Here is a 17,703-nt window from a genome sequence, read left to right on the forward strand (position 1 = left end):
TCCATCGCTGCAACACTGAAGGGGAAAACATTCAAAGCCAAGACGCCACTGGTTTGTTTCACGGCTGCAGAATCACATCACACAGAAAAGATCCGCATGTCTCGTCTGCATGTTTCATTTCAGACACGTTTCCCCCTGTGACTCAGCAGCTCGTGTTTGGGATCGTCGGAAACCTCGGCTTCTCCTCTACAATTTACAATTAAAGCCGTGAGTTTGAACGAACGCACCTTTAAATTAATAAGTAGAAGTAATAAAGGAGCACAGGGAGATAAGATGAGGATAAATGAAAATGAAAAAAATACAGAAAAATCCAATGCAGCATTATATATAATATGCAGATATAGAGCTTATCTGCATAGATCTGTTATGATCTCTCTCTCTCTCTCTCTCTCTCTCTCTCTCTCTCTCTGTAGTGTTGCCACCAGTAGAGTGTACTGTTGTTGGTAATGGGATTCAAAGGCCTGGATCGCCCATCACACTCAATCAATAGGCCTTTCATTGGCCGCCATCGCTCAGCGCCTTACAAAGAGCAGCCTGTGTGTGTGTGTGTGTGTGTGTGTGTGTGTGTGTGTGTGTGTGTCTGTGTGTGTTTGCAGCGCCCTCTCGCCTCACTGATCTCCCCGGGGTTCCGGAAAGACCTGTGCTTATTCGCTCCACGCGCCTTAAAACACACACACACACACACACACACAAACACGCCAGCTGGACCCTCAGACCAAATATTCAATTGGGAGAGCAGCTCCACTCCACCCACTGCTGCCCTGGAGGTGTGTGTGTGTGTGTGTGTGTGTGTGTGTGTGTTTATGTGTGTGAGACAGAGAGCAATATAGAAAAAGACAGAGAGGGAAAAGAGTGTTTAAGGGTGTGTGTGTGTGTGTGTGTGTGTGTGTGTGTGTGAGAGAGAGACACTGCATGAAAAGCTGGCCAGTCTGCAGTAATCAACAAAACACACACACACACACACACACAGAGACAATTATACACACATACACTAATAACTACAAAGTGTAAGTGTGACTATCGAGAATGACACACGCTCTCTCTCTCTCTCTCTCTCACACACACACACACACACACACACACACACACACAGTATCAACAGTAGAGCAGTTCAAAGTCCTATTAGCGATGCTTTTTCATCCTCTTTGCTTTATTTAACGAGACGCGCCACTTAAGAGCGGGAATTCTAATTGAAGCTAACCGCCGCTAACGTTAGCGCTGCTGGCACCCACAACAAAGTCGACACGTGTAAACAAACCAGCAAACAAACAAACAAACAAACAGACAGACACACACACACACACACACACACACGCAGCAACACGCGGCAGAAATAAATATCTAGATAGACATCTCCATATCTCCATACATCCATATGCACGGCGCCGTTCTGCAGGGACGGACACGGAGATGCTGATTTGGAAATCTGTCTAGGAACATGCAAATGTATGCAAATGGAGCAAAGCACGTGTGTGTGTGTGTGAGTGTGTGTGTGTGTGTGTGTGTGTGTGTCTGTGTGTGTGTCTGTGTGTGTGTATGCATGTCAAAAACATGCATACTGTTGTGCATATATGTTTACATTTGTACCCTTATATGCAAATAGTATGTTTGTTTGTCTGTGCGAGTGTGTATGTGTGTGTGTGTGTGTGTGTGTGTGTGTATGTGTGTGTGTGTGTCTGCATGACAGAACATGCTTACCATTGTGCATCTGTTGGTTTTAACATTGATATGCGATGTGTGTGTGTGTGTGTGTGTCTGTGTGTGTGTGAGCCCATATGTTTGCTATAAAAGTGTGAGTAATTGCCAAAGTGCGTCTTGTCTCTCTCTCTCTCTCTCTCTCTCTCTCTCTCTCTCTCTCTCTCTCTGTGTGTGTGTGTGTGTGTGTGTGTGTGTGTGTGCGTGTGTGTGCGCGTGTGTGCGTGTGTGTGCGCGTGTGTGTGTTGCCATATGCAGTGATGCACCGCTCACTGTAATCTATAGGGGCTTGTTTGCTTCAGAGCATGTGTGTAAAAATTAGAGAATAAAGAAAGAGAGGGGGGGTTTGAATTGTCTGCTTGATACAATAAACAGAGAGGGAGAGAGAGGAAGAGAGAGAGAGACAAAGAGAGAGAGATGAAGGAGGAAAGCAAGAGGGAGAGAAAGGAAGGGATGAGCAAGACAGAGAGAGAGAGAGAGGGGGAGAGGGAGAGGGAGAGGGAGAGAAAGCGACATGGATGAAAACAAATTGGAACAAAGAGAAAACAAGACGAGAGCAGCAAGTCAACAGAGAGAGAAAGGTGTGTGTGTGTGTGTGTGTGTGTGTGTGTGAGTGTGTGTGTGTGTGTGAGTGTGTGTGTGTGTGTGTGTGTGTGTGTGTCAGCATATCAATTATTGATATTCCTCTGCAGTAAAGGGACGCTGTGACCTCTGACCTTTGACCTCATGATGAGCTGCTGTAAGGATTCAATTTTCTGCTCCGGATGACATCACAGGCTTCAATGGGGCATCATGTTGGATTCAATGGGGCATCATGTTGGATTCAGTGTGGTTTCAATGGAACGTCATTTTGATTTCAATGGGGCATCATGTTGGATTCAATGGGGTTTCAATGGAACGTCATTTTGATTTCAATGGGGAATTCTGTTGGTTTCAATGGGGCATCATGATGAATTCAATGGGGCATCATGTTGGATTCAGTGTGGTTTCAATGGAACGTCATTTTGATTTCAATGGGGCATCATGTTGGTTTCAATGGGGGACCAGTATCAGATTCAGTGGAGCATCAGCAGCAGTGTCAATGCAGCATCCTGATTGCTGCTGCTTGATTTCAATGCAGCATCAGTATTAGATTCAATGGAATATTAGCTTTAGTTTCAATGCAGCATCAGTATTAGATTCAATGGAATATTAGCTTTAGTTTCAATGCAGCATCAGTATTAGATTCAATGGAATATTAGCTTTAGTTTCAATGCAGCATCAGTTTGAGTTTTAATGGAGTTCAATTTTGGTTGAAATGACTTCAGAAAGGCACAGACATGCACAGGTGTGTATGTGAGTGTGTGTGTGTGTGTGTGTGTCAGATCCATATGTATGTATGTTAATGTGTTTTGATATAACAAAACTGTGTGTGTGTGTGTGTGTGTGTGTGTGCGCATGTAAAACACTGATGAGTCTGTCTATATGTACAGTGTATGAGTGTTTTTCAGTGTGTTTTCTGTACGTGTGTGTGTGTGTTTGTGTGCACGCGAGTGCCCTCTCTCTCTCTCTCTCTCTCTCTCTCTCTCACCAGGTGTGTGTCCAGGTAGAGCCTCAGGCTGTCCAGCTCCTGTCTGGGCGGCGTCCAGTTCTCCGTGCTGTCCAGCGCCGCCTGCAGCCACACGATGAAGCCGTCCAACTGCAGCACGAAACACTGTGGGCGAGCGAGGGAGGGAGAGAGAGAGAGAGAGAGAGAGGGAGGGAGGGAGGGAGAGAGAGAGATTCAGCTGGACACGTCTTTTAAAAATGCAATATACATGAACACACAGCGCTGTCCAGAGACTGCTGCTGGAGTCACATCAGAACAAAACAACATGAGGAGGATGGACAGAGGAGAAAAAGAGGTGAAAAAAGAGAGATATAGAGAGAGAGAGAGAAAAAAAAACACAGGAAATACAAACGGAAAATGAAAGAGTCAAAGGAAGAAACGCACAAAATAACAACAAAATGCTTGAAAATACACAACACAAAGAAGAAAGAATGAACAAGAGAAAGAAAATTATAAACGTAGCGAGGAAGTGAGACACACACACACACACACACACACACACACACACACAGATGGCAGAAGCCGGGGATCGAACCGGCAACCCTTCGGTGACCAGTCGACCCCTGTGACAGAAAGAGAAAGAGACGACTGCAGAGCAAATGTGAGAGGAAGTCAAGAAATGAAAGAAACAAAGGAAGACAGAAGCACAGAGAGGAAGAGGAAGAAGGAGGAGAAGAAGGAGAAGCAACAGATTGGAGGGGAAGAAAAGATGAGAGAGAGAGAGAGAAAGAAGAGAAAAGAGGAGAGGAGGAGCGAGCGGCCGCTGTCAGATCGGTGTTGTGAATTAATTCAAGGGCAGAAAGAGAACAAAACGAGACACACGCGACTTTAACATGTGGATGAACACATCAGACTAAATGTGAAAGATGAAATGATGAACAAGAGATAAAGAGAGGTAAAGTGGAAAGAGAGAACAGAGGGAGAGAAATTAGACTGGAAAAATAATGGAGGAGTACAGAGCGACGGAAAGACAAGAGAGAGACGGAAAGAAAATTATATCAACAGAGAAAACAAAGTGCGGAAATAAGAAACGAGAGACTCGAGGATGGAGAGATGTAAAAATAAAGACGGGGAAAGACGGCGAGAGAAATGCAGCGACTGAAAGACAAAAGTAACCGAGAGAAAGAGAGAGCGAGGGAAAGAGCGAGAGAAAAGGAAAAGAAAATTACAGCCTGAAAGAAAGACAAAGATGGAGAGAAAAGAAACGAGAGAGGTAGACGAGAAAAATCCAGACAGAAAAGTGAGATGGGAAATTAAAGAAAGAGAGAGGAGAGAGGAGAGAGAGAGAAAAACACAAACGGCAACAGAAAAACAACAGACAGCGAGGGAGGAGAGAGAGAGAGAGAGGAAAAAAGGGAAGAATAGACTGAAAGAGAGAGGAAGAAAAGGCAAGGAAAGCGATGGAAAAGAGAGACGGAAAGACGAGTATGAACGAGTGGAGGGCTGAAGCCGGGCGTTTCAGGGCGTCATTCAAAAGCGGGTGCCGACTGAAAGAGAGGCGGACGGGTAAACAGAGGAGAAGAAGAGAAACAACAGAGGAAGAGAAGAGGAATGCTGCTCGCTCTGCGGTGGAAAGCTACTGCCATCTACTGGCCGTGTGGGGGATCATGTCTCATTTTTTCCTCTGGTTTTTTCAGAGAAGCGGCTGAAGAATTGGACCCAAAATTGAGAAATCAGCATGAGATTCAGAACAGATGTCGGATCATGACCTCAGAGGTGCATGGACACCAGAATTAAACAAAGAAAATAAAACAAAATGCAGAGAAAAAAAAGGAGAGAGGGCCAAATATTACAGCACTGAGAAAGATTTTTTTTTCCAGGTTTTTGCAGTGGAAACCGTTCAAACACGCTGCTCTCTCTCTCTCTCTCTCTCTCTCTCTCTCTCTCTCTCTCTCTCTCTGCGAGCCTGACTAAATCCAGGTGAAATCTCTGATCCATTATTGATTTCTGCTGCTAAATCCACTTCAGTGGTGAAGAGGAGGAGGAGGAGGAGGAGGAGACGGAGGAGAGGAGACGGCTTAGAGACGGAGTTTTAAGGCTCCTGTCGTGAAACGGAGGTGGAGACAAAAGAGGAGGAAACGGCGTCGAGGAGGAGTTTAAACGCCCCGTCGTGGAGGAGCGACGGAGATGAGGGACAGGAAAGAGCTTTAAAAAAAAAAGACAAGGGCAGAAAATGCTTTGAAAAAAACGAGTTTAAAATCTGTCGTGGAGAAGAGATGGAAAGAAAGAGTTTTTTTAAACACTCGGAAACAAACCGAACGTGGATAATTCAAAAGATCCTGGGCGTCAATATCGAAAAAGTTGCTTGTAATCTTTGTTTTTACACTCGCTATACGAGGTGAATGTGTTATTTTACTATTTTGTGGCATCGTATTATCACAGTCACGGCTTCTGAGGAATAGAAATGAAAAATGGAAATGAACAAGGATCAAAAACGACCAAAACAAAATCATTTTTCATTGCTCCAGAGCCGAAATGCCGCTTTGAATTTTGTGCCACCGGTTTATCACAACACTTTTTTAGATAATCCCACTAGTTTCCAGTGCAGTTTCACTTGTTTTAAATAAGGCAGATGAGCCCCATAGGATCACGAAGATGACACTTGATTCGAGAAAATTCTGGAAACGAGTTAAACTGCATTGGATTATCACATCCCACTGGCAGATTATTGACCTTATTTGAAGGAAAAATAGATTCGAACTTTGAGAGCTGCTTATCTTGAATCTGACAGTTTCCTCTCACTCCCAAGTTACACTCTTAAGTTGTTTTGTTTTTTTTTTTTGATAAAGTTAGCACAGAAAACATGAGACACTCTGATTCATATAAAACTTCGGTCAGAAGGCGACGTGATCTCACAAAATCCCGTCGTTCGAGTCAGAAAATAACAACGGGAATCGCCGGTGATCCCACAGACGCTGCGTCTCAGCGTCAGCAAAAGGCACTTCACATGTTTTTGAGATTCTGCAGCCGCTGTTATTTCTCTCCGACACCTGGTATCTGTGCCGTGTGCCAGGTAGAAAAGCGAAAGCTGCTCAGTAAAACAGGCGTCGCGTTACGCCGAGCGGAGCGGAGCCGCCTTGAGAAGGTAAATCTGATGTAAATTATTTCACCTCGGCACATGTGTGCATCCACGCTGACGCCTCGCCTACAAATCGCTGTGTCTAATCTGTATGTGTGTGTGAGTGTGTCTTCATATGGAGGATAGGCATGCCTGCTTGCCTGTAATGATTAAACCTGTGTACGTGTGTGTGTGTGTGTGTGTGTGTGTGTGTGAGCGCGTGTCCCAAACCTTGACCGATTGAGCGGCAGTATGTTAATTACGACCGTGACCCTAAAAAAGAAGAAGCAAAAAAAAAAAAAAGAAAGAAAAAAGAAAAAAATATCGATACCACCGATACCACTCCTTCCTTCCATCCGTCTTTCTACAGTCTGTTATGGAAGAGAGATGAAAATCAAAAGTATTGATGAGGAGAGGAGGAGGAAGAGGAGGAGGAGGAGGAGGCAGGAGAAAAGAGAGGGAATGGACAGAGGAGCAAATAAGGAGAAGGAAATGGACAGAAGAAAAAGAGAGGAGAAAGGAAAGGAAAGGAAAGAATAAAAGAAAAGAAATGAAAAGGAAAGAAAGAAACTGGGAAAGGAAAGGAAAAGAAAAGAAAGGAAAGGAAAGGAAAGGAAAGGAGAAGAAAAGAAAGGAAAGGAAAGGAGAAGAAAAGAAATGAAAGGAATGGAAAAGAAAGCAACTTAAGTCAATTTTCTTTATTTAGCTCAATATCAAAATTACAAAAGATGAAAGGAAAGAAAGAATACAAAGGAAAAAGAGGGAATATTTGATCAAGAGTATTATCAATGATGGCAAGATCTGAGAAGAGACCGATGCGAAAGATAAGAGTAAAAGAGGACAAGAAAAGAGATGAGCAAATAAGAGAATAAAGAAAAGCAAATAACAGTTTATTAAGCAGAGAAAAGACAGCAAGAGAGGAGTGGATAAAGGAAAGAGAGGATGGAATAAAGAAGGACAAGAACAGACACGAGCCAACGAGAGAGGAGAGGAAAGGAGAAGAAAGGAGGATGAGGATGAGGGTGAGGAGGATGAGGAGGAGGAGGATGTGATGCAGGAGTCAGAGGGGAGCGCTGATGCTCTGGATATCGACCGGCCGACCGGCTGCTTACAGCTGCTTTGATGTAGCTAAACCAGTGGAGCTCCTGAGGGGCAGAAAGGCCTGCTGGGAAACCAGACGCCGCCAGCCTGCAGATCTGATGGGCCGCCGCCTGCACGCCACGCTAATATCTGTTTTATCTGGGCCTCGCCGCTCCATTCTCCTCGCTCAGCCGGGAGCCGGGCCGAGGACAGAGGCTCGCCACCGACACTTCACGTCTTTCAAACCGCCTCGGAGCGAAACGACTGATAGCACGCCGATCGATACCGACCCGACCCGCTGCGACAGCAACGACGGCCAAAAACCTCTCTCTCAAAAAACAAGAAAAAGGCTGTTTTATTACTGCATTCTTTAGCGTACTGATCAGTATTTTAATATTTTTTTAAACTCTTTTTTTCCTCTTCTTTATTTTGGATTAGCTAGCGTACAGCTCCCTAACGTGAAAGTACAATTTTTATGTTTTTTGTTATGTTGCCAGTTGAGGTCAATAAATGTCAAAGATCATGTAATACACCTTAAAGGTTATTATACAATTTTCATGACAAATTAGTGTTTTGTATCAGAATTTTATTTTTATTTTTTTCTTCTGTCTTTTACTGTCTATCTGTCAACATCCCTCAGTTTTCTCTTTACTTTTCCTGTTTTTACCTTAAATCTCAAGTTTACCCTCATTTGGTTTTGCTTGTTTGGCCTTTGTTATTTTGCTTTTGGCTTATTCTGCACTGCTGTGTCTGTCAAAGCACACTAAAGATGCTATGTAAATAAAGCTTTTTATTATAAGCATTATATTTTTTATTCCAGAATCAGCCTTTTGGAAGGAAAACTCCTACAAACGTTTGTACTTGTGTTACAGGTTACAAGTCATTATTTAAGTATTTATTTTATTTTATGTTGTTTTTTTACATTTGCATTTATTTTTCCTAGGAATCCTTACTGAGGAGGGTCCTGTTTATCCAAGTTTTTTGATTTGAATTGTAGCTGACTTTTGCACGCAGTTAACTTGTTTATGGTAAATGTTCATTTCTGCGTATTAAAGTGCAAATTAACACCAGACCACTCGTGATGTTGCCACCTTTTTAGATTAAAAACCACAGAACAGTAAAAACAAGTCAAGCTGAAACTGGTTTGATGTAAACGCCTTAGCTATAACTACTAAAACTGATTATGTATATTTTGGATTTAGAGTAGGATATGACAGGAACATGGTGGACTCGTTTATTTATCGTTTATATAAAGTGTGGCAGTGAAAGGCCCTGGCTGTGCTGAAGCTGCAGGGTAACGTTAGCTGTCCTGCTGGGATTTAATGTTCTGCTGAACTCGGGAACGAGTCCGACACTACAGTGTGTTCCAAGCCCTTTAGCAGTGAGGGTTTTCCTGGAGGGTTAAGGCTGGCAGGACAGGAAGTTTCCAGAAGGTTCCCCCGGCTGCTAGCTGGACTAACTTCCATCCAGCGTGTTTTAGTCCCAGACTTTAGCTACGTGTCTAAAACAGAAACATTTCCAAGATATTTGTTCATACTTAATAATTAATTTACACCTTTTCTATCCTGTCATGTAACGCTATCAAATGGTAACGTTAGGAAGCGGTTAAATGCTAACATTAGCTGTTGTCTAACAGCTGCTAATGGGTGATGAAATATTTAGTTTTACTTTGAAATATGGCCCGATGTCCCTCCGGATCCACGGTTTTCTCAGTTGTTGATCAATCAGGAAGCAATAAAGCCAACGATGACGTATTGTCAGATTCCCAACGTTCATTAGATATGGAACCGCACATTTCCTGCGGGATGAATAAAGTATCTATCTATCTATCTATCAACAGTACAGTTTTATCCTTGGGAACGGAGGGAACGCTCTTCGAGTGTCTCTATTACAGTGCACTTTTTGTTATCATGGCCAGTTGGTCAATTTTTTGTATTCATAAGGTCTTTATTTATTTATTTTGGTATTTTTACGTGTTATTTATTTTGGATATTTAAATTTTCTTGTTTACATTTTTAAATATTCTTGCTGAATAAATGTTTGTTTCTCTTCAAAAGGGTGTACTTGCATCATTATGCCTTTATTATCATAATATAAGTTTAAAGAATGGTCTGAAAATGTCAAAATTACAACAATAATAAAAATGGTCTTAAAAGCACAATATTACGAAATATTATCACTTATCGCAATAATTTCTGCCGCAATTAATCGCACCGCAAAATTTGTTATCATGACAGGCCTGCTAACATGTTACTTTTGTTAATTGGTAACATTGTAACAGAGTGAGTCATCTTTAATAACAGCTACGCTTTAACGTAACGAGTTACTTTTAAAAAGTAACCTCGCCCAACACTGCTCGCGAGCCTCTGAAACAGGAATTTAAAGTTACTTACATATTAGACTTGAAGCACATGAAAAAAAAAATCCTCTTTCAGATTACACTGGGAAAAAAGGCACATTAGCATTATTAGCATGCTAGCTGTTAGCGGAGAGCAGATGGATTGGCTTGAGGCTAGCAGTACCTGCTGGTTTTAATGAGAAGCGCTAACAGTTTTTCAGATGATTGAAGTGGCAGTGCGGCGGCGTTTCAGCAGCTGGTGATGGGAAAAAAAAAAAAAAAAACAGCAGAGTCACATTTAGTTTTTCTCTTCAGGTCCAAGGTTAGCCAAACTTTTTCGAGGCGCTCAGATGAGACGGCTAATTTCCGCGGCAGACCGAGTTATTAGTTTGATTACGTGAAAATGTCACACCGAGAGGACGGACATTGTTGAGCTGCCGGACCGGACTGAAATAACTTGAGGGGAGGAAAAGTTTGATTATAAATTAATTAAACTGAATTTTAAACGGAACACATGGAAAACTGTGAGCCTGACGCCGATTTCCGGAACATCTGAGTGAAATCTCGGCGAGGCAGCGCCTGGTTTTCCTGCATGGTGCGTTACTGAGACGCAAGAAGCACGGAAATGTGGAAAAGAGAGAGAGAGAGAGAGAGAGAGAGAGAGAGAGAGAGAGAGAGAGAGAACGGAGGTGTATTTTATTTGATTTTATGTGTTTTTTTCTGTATCATTTTGAGATTTTTTTATGATTAAAAGTTGATGAGCGGTAATTGTTGCATCTTATCAAATAAAGGGGAAGTACAGAGTTACATTCAGATGTTAAAAGACAGAGAGAAAAAAATACGAATAAAGGAGTGAGAGAATGAGAGAGAGAGAGAGAGAGAGAGAGAGAGAGAGAGAGAGAGAGAGAGAGGGAGGGAGAGAGAGTGTCAGGGCCGCCCGTCACACATGATTGGGCCCCTGAGTTCGTCCCTGGGAGACCCCTCCACTGTACTGCCAGCTGTCTGCTGCCAGGGGGATAGTGTCATCACACACACACACACACACACGCACGCACGCACGCACACACACACACACAGAGGATTTTTTTTTTAAAATAGTAATAATATTGGCTCTTATTTTATTACCAAGCATTTCATAAACTGATTGCAAATTATTTTTATGATTACTAATATTTACACATTACACTGATATGCATGTGCATAAGGCATAATTAGGACCTGTGTATTAATAAACAACTTAAGTAGAACAAAAACTCTAACAGCATGGGTTTTCTTTATGGATTTAACACACATTCACACACTCTGTGTGTGTGTGTGTGTGTGTGTGTGTGTGTGTGTGAGAATCAGATTTACTTTCTTTCTTAAGAAGAAAACAGACTCCATGCTCACTGCAAAAAAAAAAAAAAAAAAAAAAACCCTGCATGTTACAAAGTCCTTCAGTCTCCTCTTCACTGTTCAAATCTCTTTTTCTTCAAACAAGGTCAATAATCTGCCAGTGGGATGAGATAATCTCACCTGTTTCCGACACTAATCAACTTGTTTCCAGACGTTTTTTGAATCAAGTGTTTTTTTCTCGATCCTAGCGGCTGATCTGCCTTATTCTTTTTTTTTTTCAACTTTTCCTAGAAAAAAAAATAGAATCAAGTCAAACTGCACTAGAGATTTTTTGCAGTGCAACTTCCTGCACGCCTTAACCCCAACACACACACACACACACACACACACACACACACACACACACACACACCACACATGCCTGTTTATCTCCAGCAACAGAAAGAAGGAGACAACATGTTCGTCCTCCATCGCTCTTATTTCCCGATCCTCTCCGCTGTCGGTAGGCGTCCTCGCCCCCCGCCCCCCTCCTCCTCCCCCACCCGCTGGGCCAATCAGACGAGCGTTGATGTGAGTCTGTTGTCTGTCTGTCTCCCACTGACAGCAGATAGGCCGGCGTGCCGCAGAGCCGCCAAACACACAGACACCACACACTGGGGCCGCCACGCCGCCCAGACAACAAATACAATGTGCCGGGATGACGTAGGACACTTATCTGACTGATGGACTGCTTTTTTGTCTTATTATTTTGTCTTAGTTTGATAGCTTGTTTTGTTCTCCGGGCGTTTCGGTGCATTCCATCTCAATATACGGCGTAATTAGGAGCTGGTTTCAGCATACGTCCCTCTGAGAGACGACAATGGTTTCGAAAAAAATGTAGTCAAATGACTCTGAAACGCAGATTATAGATCGTGGACACGCAAAGTAATAAGCAGCTGATGACTAGGAGGTCAATGTTCAATGTAAATGCAAAGGAAAGAAACACAAATCACCAAAAAGTAGAAAAGTTTGACAGGATAAGAGGAAGTTCTGAGAAGAAAGGAAGGTCAGACAGAGGTCATTTTTAAAAAACTGTTTCTGTCTCTTTTTTTCATCTGATAATCAGACTGTTCTTTGGCTTTGGGTTCTCTGGTTTCTCTGTTAACAAACAACTAAAAGCAAAATTAAACCACATAATTACCTTTTTTTTTCTTTTTTTTTTTTGGTATTTCTATTTATTCGACTCTGCCTTGTTTCTGTATTGGCCTTGTTAGTTTTGCTGTTGATTTTTTTTTTAAATTTCCTTTGCAAAAAGCTTTGTAACTGAGTTTGGAGAAGTGTGATACTAATAAAGATAACGAACAGTGAACTACACGGCAGGATTTCTGGAATTTGATGTGGATGAAATTCTTACTTTAAACAACTGGCGAGACTAAAAATGGAGGCAGGACATCAGCTGTTGAACCCAACTCAGCCTTCACTGTCACTTCACTGAAACTCTGAGAGAGGAGCTCTGGACTGCAGCCTCCACGTGTCCCACGGGAATAAAGCGAAATATTTTGTTCCAGCTTGCAGGAAGGTGACATTTGCACTGCTCCTATTCTATTCTATTCTGTTTTATTCTATTCTACAGAACTCTAATGCACAGGACAGGAGGCTTCTCAGTTCAAGATAAAATGCCTGGAGACATGACTAAGTGACTCTGAGGGGAATTCTACTCTGTTCTATTCTGAATTCTTCTATTTCAACAGGAGACCCTGTTTAAAACAAGAGTCCCAGCTGAGACAATATTCTGTCCATTTGTCCCTATTTTATTCTGTTCTATTCTATTCTATTTTGCTGTTCTCTACTGTAATAAAATCTACTCTGCTCCACCATAACCGAGTTCCCCTCCTATAAAACAAAAGGGTATGTGGGCTGATTCTATTCCACTCGATTCTATTCAGTTCTATGCAACACTACTCTAATGCACAGGAGATAAGAGCTGAAATTGCTGGAGATGTGCCAAAGTGACTCTGAAGGGAATTCTACTTTACTTTATTCTGAATTCCACTCTACTCTGCTCTATTTCAACAGGAGCCCCTATTTAAAATGCGAGTCCCAGCTGACACAGTATTCTGTCTTTTCGTCTGTCTGTCTGTTGTCGTCTGTCGCTGTAATCAGATCTCCTCTGCTTCAGCTGAACTGAATTTCACTCTCTTAAAAAGAAAAGGGCACGCAGGCTGATTCTATTGCTTTCTATTGTATTCTACTCTGCTCAGTAGAGACTCTTGGTGGTGAGACAAAGTCGTCCTCCACACTGAGACTCTTCTTCTCCTCTCTTCACTTCCTCAATTAGGCAGCTCATTCACTGCCATGATTACATGCTGCTAATTAAGCAGCTAATCAGCTAATTAGCCGGAGCAGAGGAGAGGAGACCGGGGGGGTGAATGGTGTGTGTGTGTGTGTGTGTGTGTGTGTGTGTGTGTGTATGATCTTTTCGTGTTATTCAAGAAGTTTTTGGGCCTCGTTATTTAAAAAAAAAAAAAAAAATGTCCATGTTACCGAGTCACTCAGTTTCATCTTTAAAGTTCAGATCTTGTCTTTCTTCAAACAAGGTAAAAAAAAAAAAAAAATCTGCCATCTGCCGTTTTCTTGATCCGAGTGGCTGATCTGCCTTATTCTGCCTCGTTTCAACAAATTTACTCTTGTTCCCAGAAAAAAATCTAGAAACAAGTGGGATTATCTCATCCCACTGGCAGATTATCTACCTTGTTTGAAGGAAAAAACAACATTTGAACACTGGAGATGAGACTCCTTGCTATGGAGATGAAGATTTTTTTCTTTCTTTTATTTTTATTTTTTTTTGCAGTGCAGCGATGGCAGTTGTTTTACCTTGTTAGAAGAAAAAACAAGATTTGAACCCTGAAAATGTGATTAAACAGCTGCAGCCAGAAACAGAGCTGAATCACTGGGAACCAGAAGTAAATTTCCCATTGATCTCTCTCTTTTCTCAGTTTGAGTATTTTGCTGTGAAGGCTTAAAGATGTAAGGTGGCCTCATCTTGAACTGTCAACTTGTGAAACAAATACATAAATTCCCATAGAAGACCTCAGTCCATCTGATTTCATCTTATTTCAGTATCAGTGAGGTGTTTTATTTGAATTCAAGAAGTTAAAGCGCTCAGTTTCCATGTTCTCCGCCATCATGAGGAATCACTCTCACTCTCACAAATCAGACTCACAACTTTCCCGTCCTGTTTACTGTCCTGTTCAAGGACGACCCACCCCCCCACCCCTCAGAGATTGATCCTGCAGAATCCCGGAAATCCCCATTGATAATCTTATTACTGCAGTCTGATTCTGTCTGTAGGTTTCTGACCTGGCCACCACAAGATAAGACAGATACGCTCAACCTCATTGATCCCCGGGGGGAAATTGGGATGTTACAGCGAGGAATAAAGGTGTGGGAAGCATAAAAGGTAATTAGAATATAAAGGCAATAAAGGACATAAAATGAAATATAACAGGATAAAATAAAACAATAAAAAAAATACCAAAGGCAGAGCTTCTTTACAATGCTAATTAAAAGAGCGGCGGTGGGAGAACGTATCCCCAGAGCTATTGACATTTCACCATATTCAATATGACACAGATATGACTGATTAGTTCACCGGCGGCCTCATCAATAATCCGCCTGTCAATCAAGCGTGACCTTTTCGAAGTGAGGCGGTGATTTAACGGGTCCAGAGGACGATCTAATCCCATCCATCACCACACCGCTGTGGTGGAGGGAGAGGACCGGTGTTGTTGGTGATGCCGGTTCACTCGCGTCCATTTGATCGCTTCTTCTGTTCATTTTCTCAGCGTTTCATATCAGAGCGGGAGTCGCTTTAATCCTCAGCAACGTGCAGGGGTTTGTCTCACTGGAGCCTCGGTGCAGAACGGAAGAGACAACATGCTCGAGTAAAGATCAGCGGGTAGCTCTCCAGTGACGTGACATGCCCTTTAGCGGCCGCGTTGGACTTTCAAAACGGAGAACTTGTTCGTCTCGGCGGCAGTGAGGACACATGGCTCTGTGCTGCTTCTGTCTGGGAACCCGGTAACATTTCATCGCTGATCGTAGTACAGACTAGGGCTAAAGACAAGGCAGTTTATTGGAGCCGTGACTCACTCTCTCTTGCTCTTTCTCCCTCTCTCTCTCCCAAGTGCACTCGGTCAGCTGACTGGAGGTTTTGCCCTGCTCTCACTTTATGTAAAATGAAGGCTCGGGGAGTAGCAGCCTCCTGATCACTTTAGTGTGTTTTTTTTTTTTTCTTAGTTTACATTTGTTTCTTTGGAGGATAGAGATCCGGTTTTGCTTGTTAGTTTAGTTAAAGCTCTGTTTTGGGAGTTTAGGAGGAAGCTCTACGTCTGACAATTGGCCCAGAGTTCTCCATCCTTTCGTTGCGGTTGTCCTGGCCTCCACATGCTCATAGTTTTAATTAATTTATAGCCGTTACTTTTGTCATATAAAATCCTTTTGACTGGAAACTGAACGTCCTCTTTATATGTTGCTGGTCTGAGCCAAATGCTTGATGTCATGGCCGTAACATATTTGGGGGCTCATCCGGGATGTTTTTACTGACCGAAAATGATGCAACACATCAGCTGACTTCGGTGTCATGTGACCTACATCTGAACGTCCTCTGCTGCCTTGCAACTTCACATTACAAATACATTTTGTGCACAAAAAACCCCCCCCAAAAAACATGCATCTTAACTGATATCTCTGGTTATTCATGATTTTTATGAACTTATGATTTTCTGTCACTGCATACTCAAAATACTAAATATAAATGTTCATTCTTGATTATACTGCATTTTCATACTTTCACAGTGTGAACACAGCACTCACTGCTCTCAAAGGAAGTGGCAACAAATCTACTTTATCACACTTTTCAGTTTTACATAGAATGACACGATGACAAGCTTTATCAGCTAGTTCACTATTTCTAGCCTGGCTTTTACTGTGAGCTATACTACCAAATTTTGACATAAATAAATGTGTATTGCATTCAATCTCATGCCAACTGAGTTTACACAATGACTAAACCTTTATCCTGTTTCTTTGCATTTGAAGATTAAAACCAACTGGGACATGTATTTTTCAAGCAGCATTCCATTTGCTGCCAGAAGAGGGAAACAAATCACAGAGAACTAGAAAGTTAACAATTATTTGCACACATTTCCATACCTCAATCTTCTTCCAGATGTCAGGGTCTTTGTCCTGTCGCTGAATGTCCTGCAGCAGCCGTTGGACCAGAGATGCACCTCCTGGCTTGTCCTCCGGGGGCGCTGTGATGTGACGGCCGCGGTCTGCAGAGCTCCGCCCCTCATCGTCCTCTGACTGCAGGTCACTTAGCGGGCCGGACTCGATGCTCTCGTCCAGTGAGGGCGCAATATCGCTGGAGGAGCTGGGGCTGAAGCGACCGACCGGGAAGTGGCTCCGTCTGAACGGGAGCTGAGGAGGAGGAGGAGGGAAACATCATGAGATTGAATTTAAATCAATTAAAAAAAATAAGAAAAATAAAAAATAAAATGAATAATATTGTTCTTCAAAGACATCTCCTCCAGGGATACCATCGTCTTGAACTCCTTGTCTCTTCTATTCTATTTTATTCTGTTTCTACGGTTTGCTGTATTTTAAGTTTTGCATAAAGTGTTTTTACTTTAACATCTATACCTCTAAAGCAAATTTATTGCACAAAGTGTTTTGCTACGTGCTGAACTGCCAATAAAGCTTACTTGAAACTGAAGTAAACTAAAGTAAATAGATAATAGTTGGGTAAAACAAATAACATGTGAAATACAAACTGGTCTGTTAGTTCAAGTCAGTTTTCCAAATAAAATCATTAATTTAAACAACAAAATGAAGACATTTGAAAAAGAGGTGTGACTGAGGGACGTACCAGGTGTGGCAGAGGGGAGGGAACGTCGTCCCCACTCTCCCCCACACTGCTGACGTTGTCCCCGCTCTCCCCCACGTCCCAGTCGGGGTTCAGCTCCGTCAGCTCCCAGTCATCCACATCCTGCAAAGCCTCATGGGTAGCATCGCAAACGCCAGGTCTCTGGAGGGGAGAGAGATTCAGAGATTATATCCGCCGTCTGCCAGAAGCTGACAGGAAGTTTTAGCTCCGGGAGAACAGCGCCCTCTTCCTGTTTTGTGCCGTAAAGCAACACAGCAGATTTCCTGACTGACCTGCAGAGTGCAGGGTGAAGCTGATGATCCGGTTGATGTATTGATGCTAAAATGATACACACAGCGCCTTTAACCAGGTCCACAGCCCTGTAAATAAATTAGAACATAGAGATGATGCTGTCAACTAACCAAGGGGACGGCCTGAGCCAGGCTTTCCAGTTTCATCGCCAACATCTCGGTCTTACGGAGCTGGGCAGGGAGGGCCAGGAACTCCTCTGACCCGTACCAGTGCTCCCTGTTCGGGCTGGACTTGGTTGAAACCTGGGAGGAGATCACAACAAGGGGTAAGAGATATGGATGAACTCTGTCATTTAATCCATGCTTAAATATTTCTGCAGGTCCTGTGCAAGTCCCATCCCAACAAGATGCCAGAAAACCAGTTCATGCATATAGATCATCCCAGTTTTAGCT

General features: G+C 42.7%; 1 protein-coding gene and 1 pseudogene across 1 annotated transcript in view; both read right to left on the reverse strand.

Annotated features, from left to right (window-relative positions):
• The window catches only part of LOC115353980 (tripartite motif-containing protein 35-like), a 993,629-nt pseudogene that overhangs the window by 714,044 nt on the left and 261,882 nt on the right, over positions 1-17,703 (reverse strand).
• akap6 (A kinase (PRKA) anchor protein 6) overlaps positions 1-17,703 on the reverse strand; it is a 216,255-nt gene that overhangs the window by 162,987 nt on the left and 35,565 nt on the right. Inside the window, exons 8-11 of the mRNA XM_030044838.1 lie at positions 17,422-17,553; positions 17,003-17,161; positions 16,288-16,554; positions 3,266-3,388 (exon numbers count right to left, since the gene is read on the reverse strand). Coding sequence (XP_029900698.1) covers positions 3,266-3,388; positions 16,288-16,554; positions 17,003-17,161; positions 17,422-17,553 — 681 coding nt within the window. The remainder of the gene's footprint in view (positions 1-3,265; positions 3,389-16,287; positions 16,555-17,002; positions 17,162-17,421; positions 17,554-17,703) is intronic.

Source organism: Myripristis murdjan, chromosome 22 (assembly GCF_902150065.1).
Source record: "Myripristis murdjan chromosome 22, fMyrMur1.1, whole genome shotgun sequence".
NCBI lineage: Eukaryota > Metazoa > Chordata > Actinopteri > Holocentriformes > Holocentridae > Myripristis > Myripristis murdjan.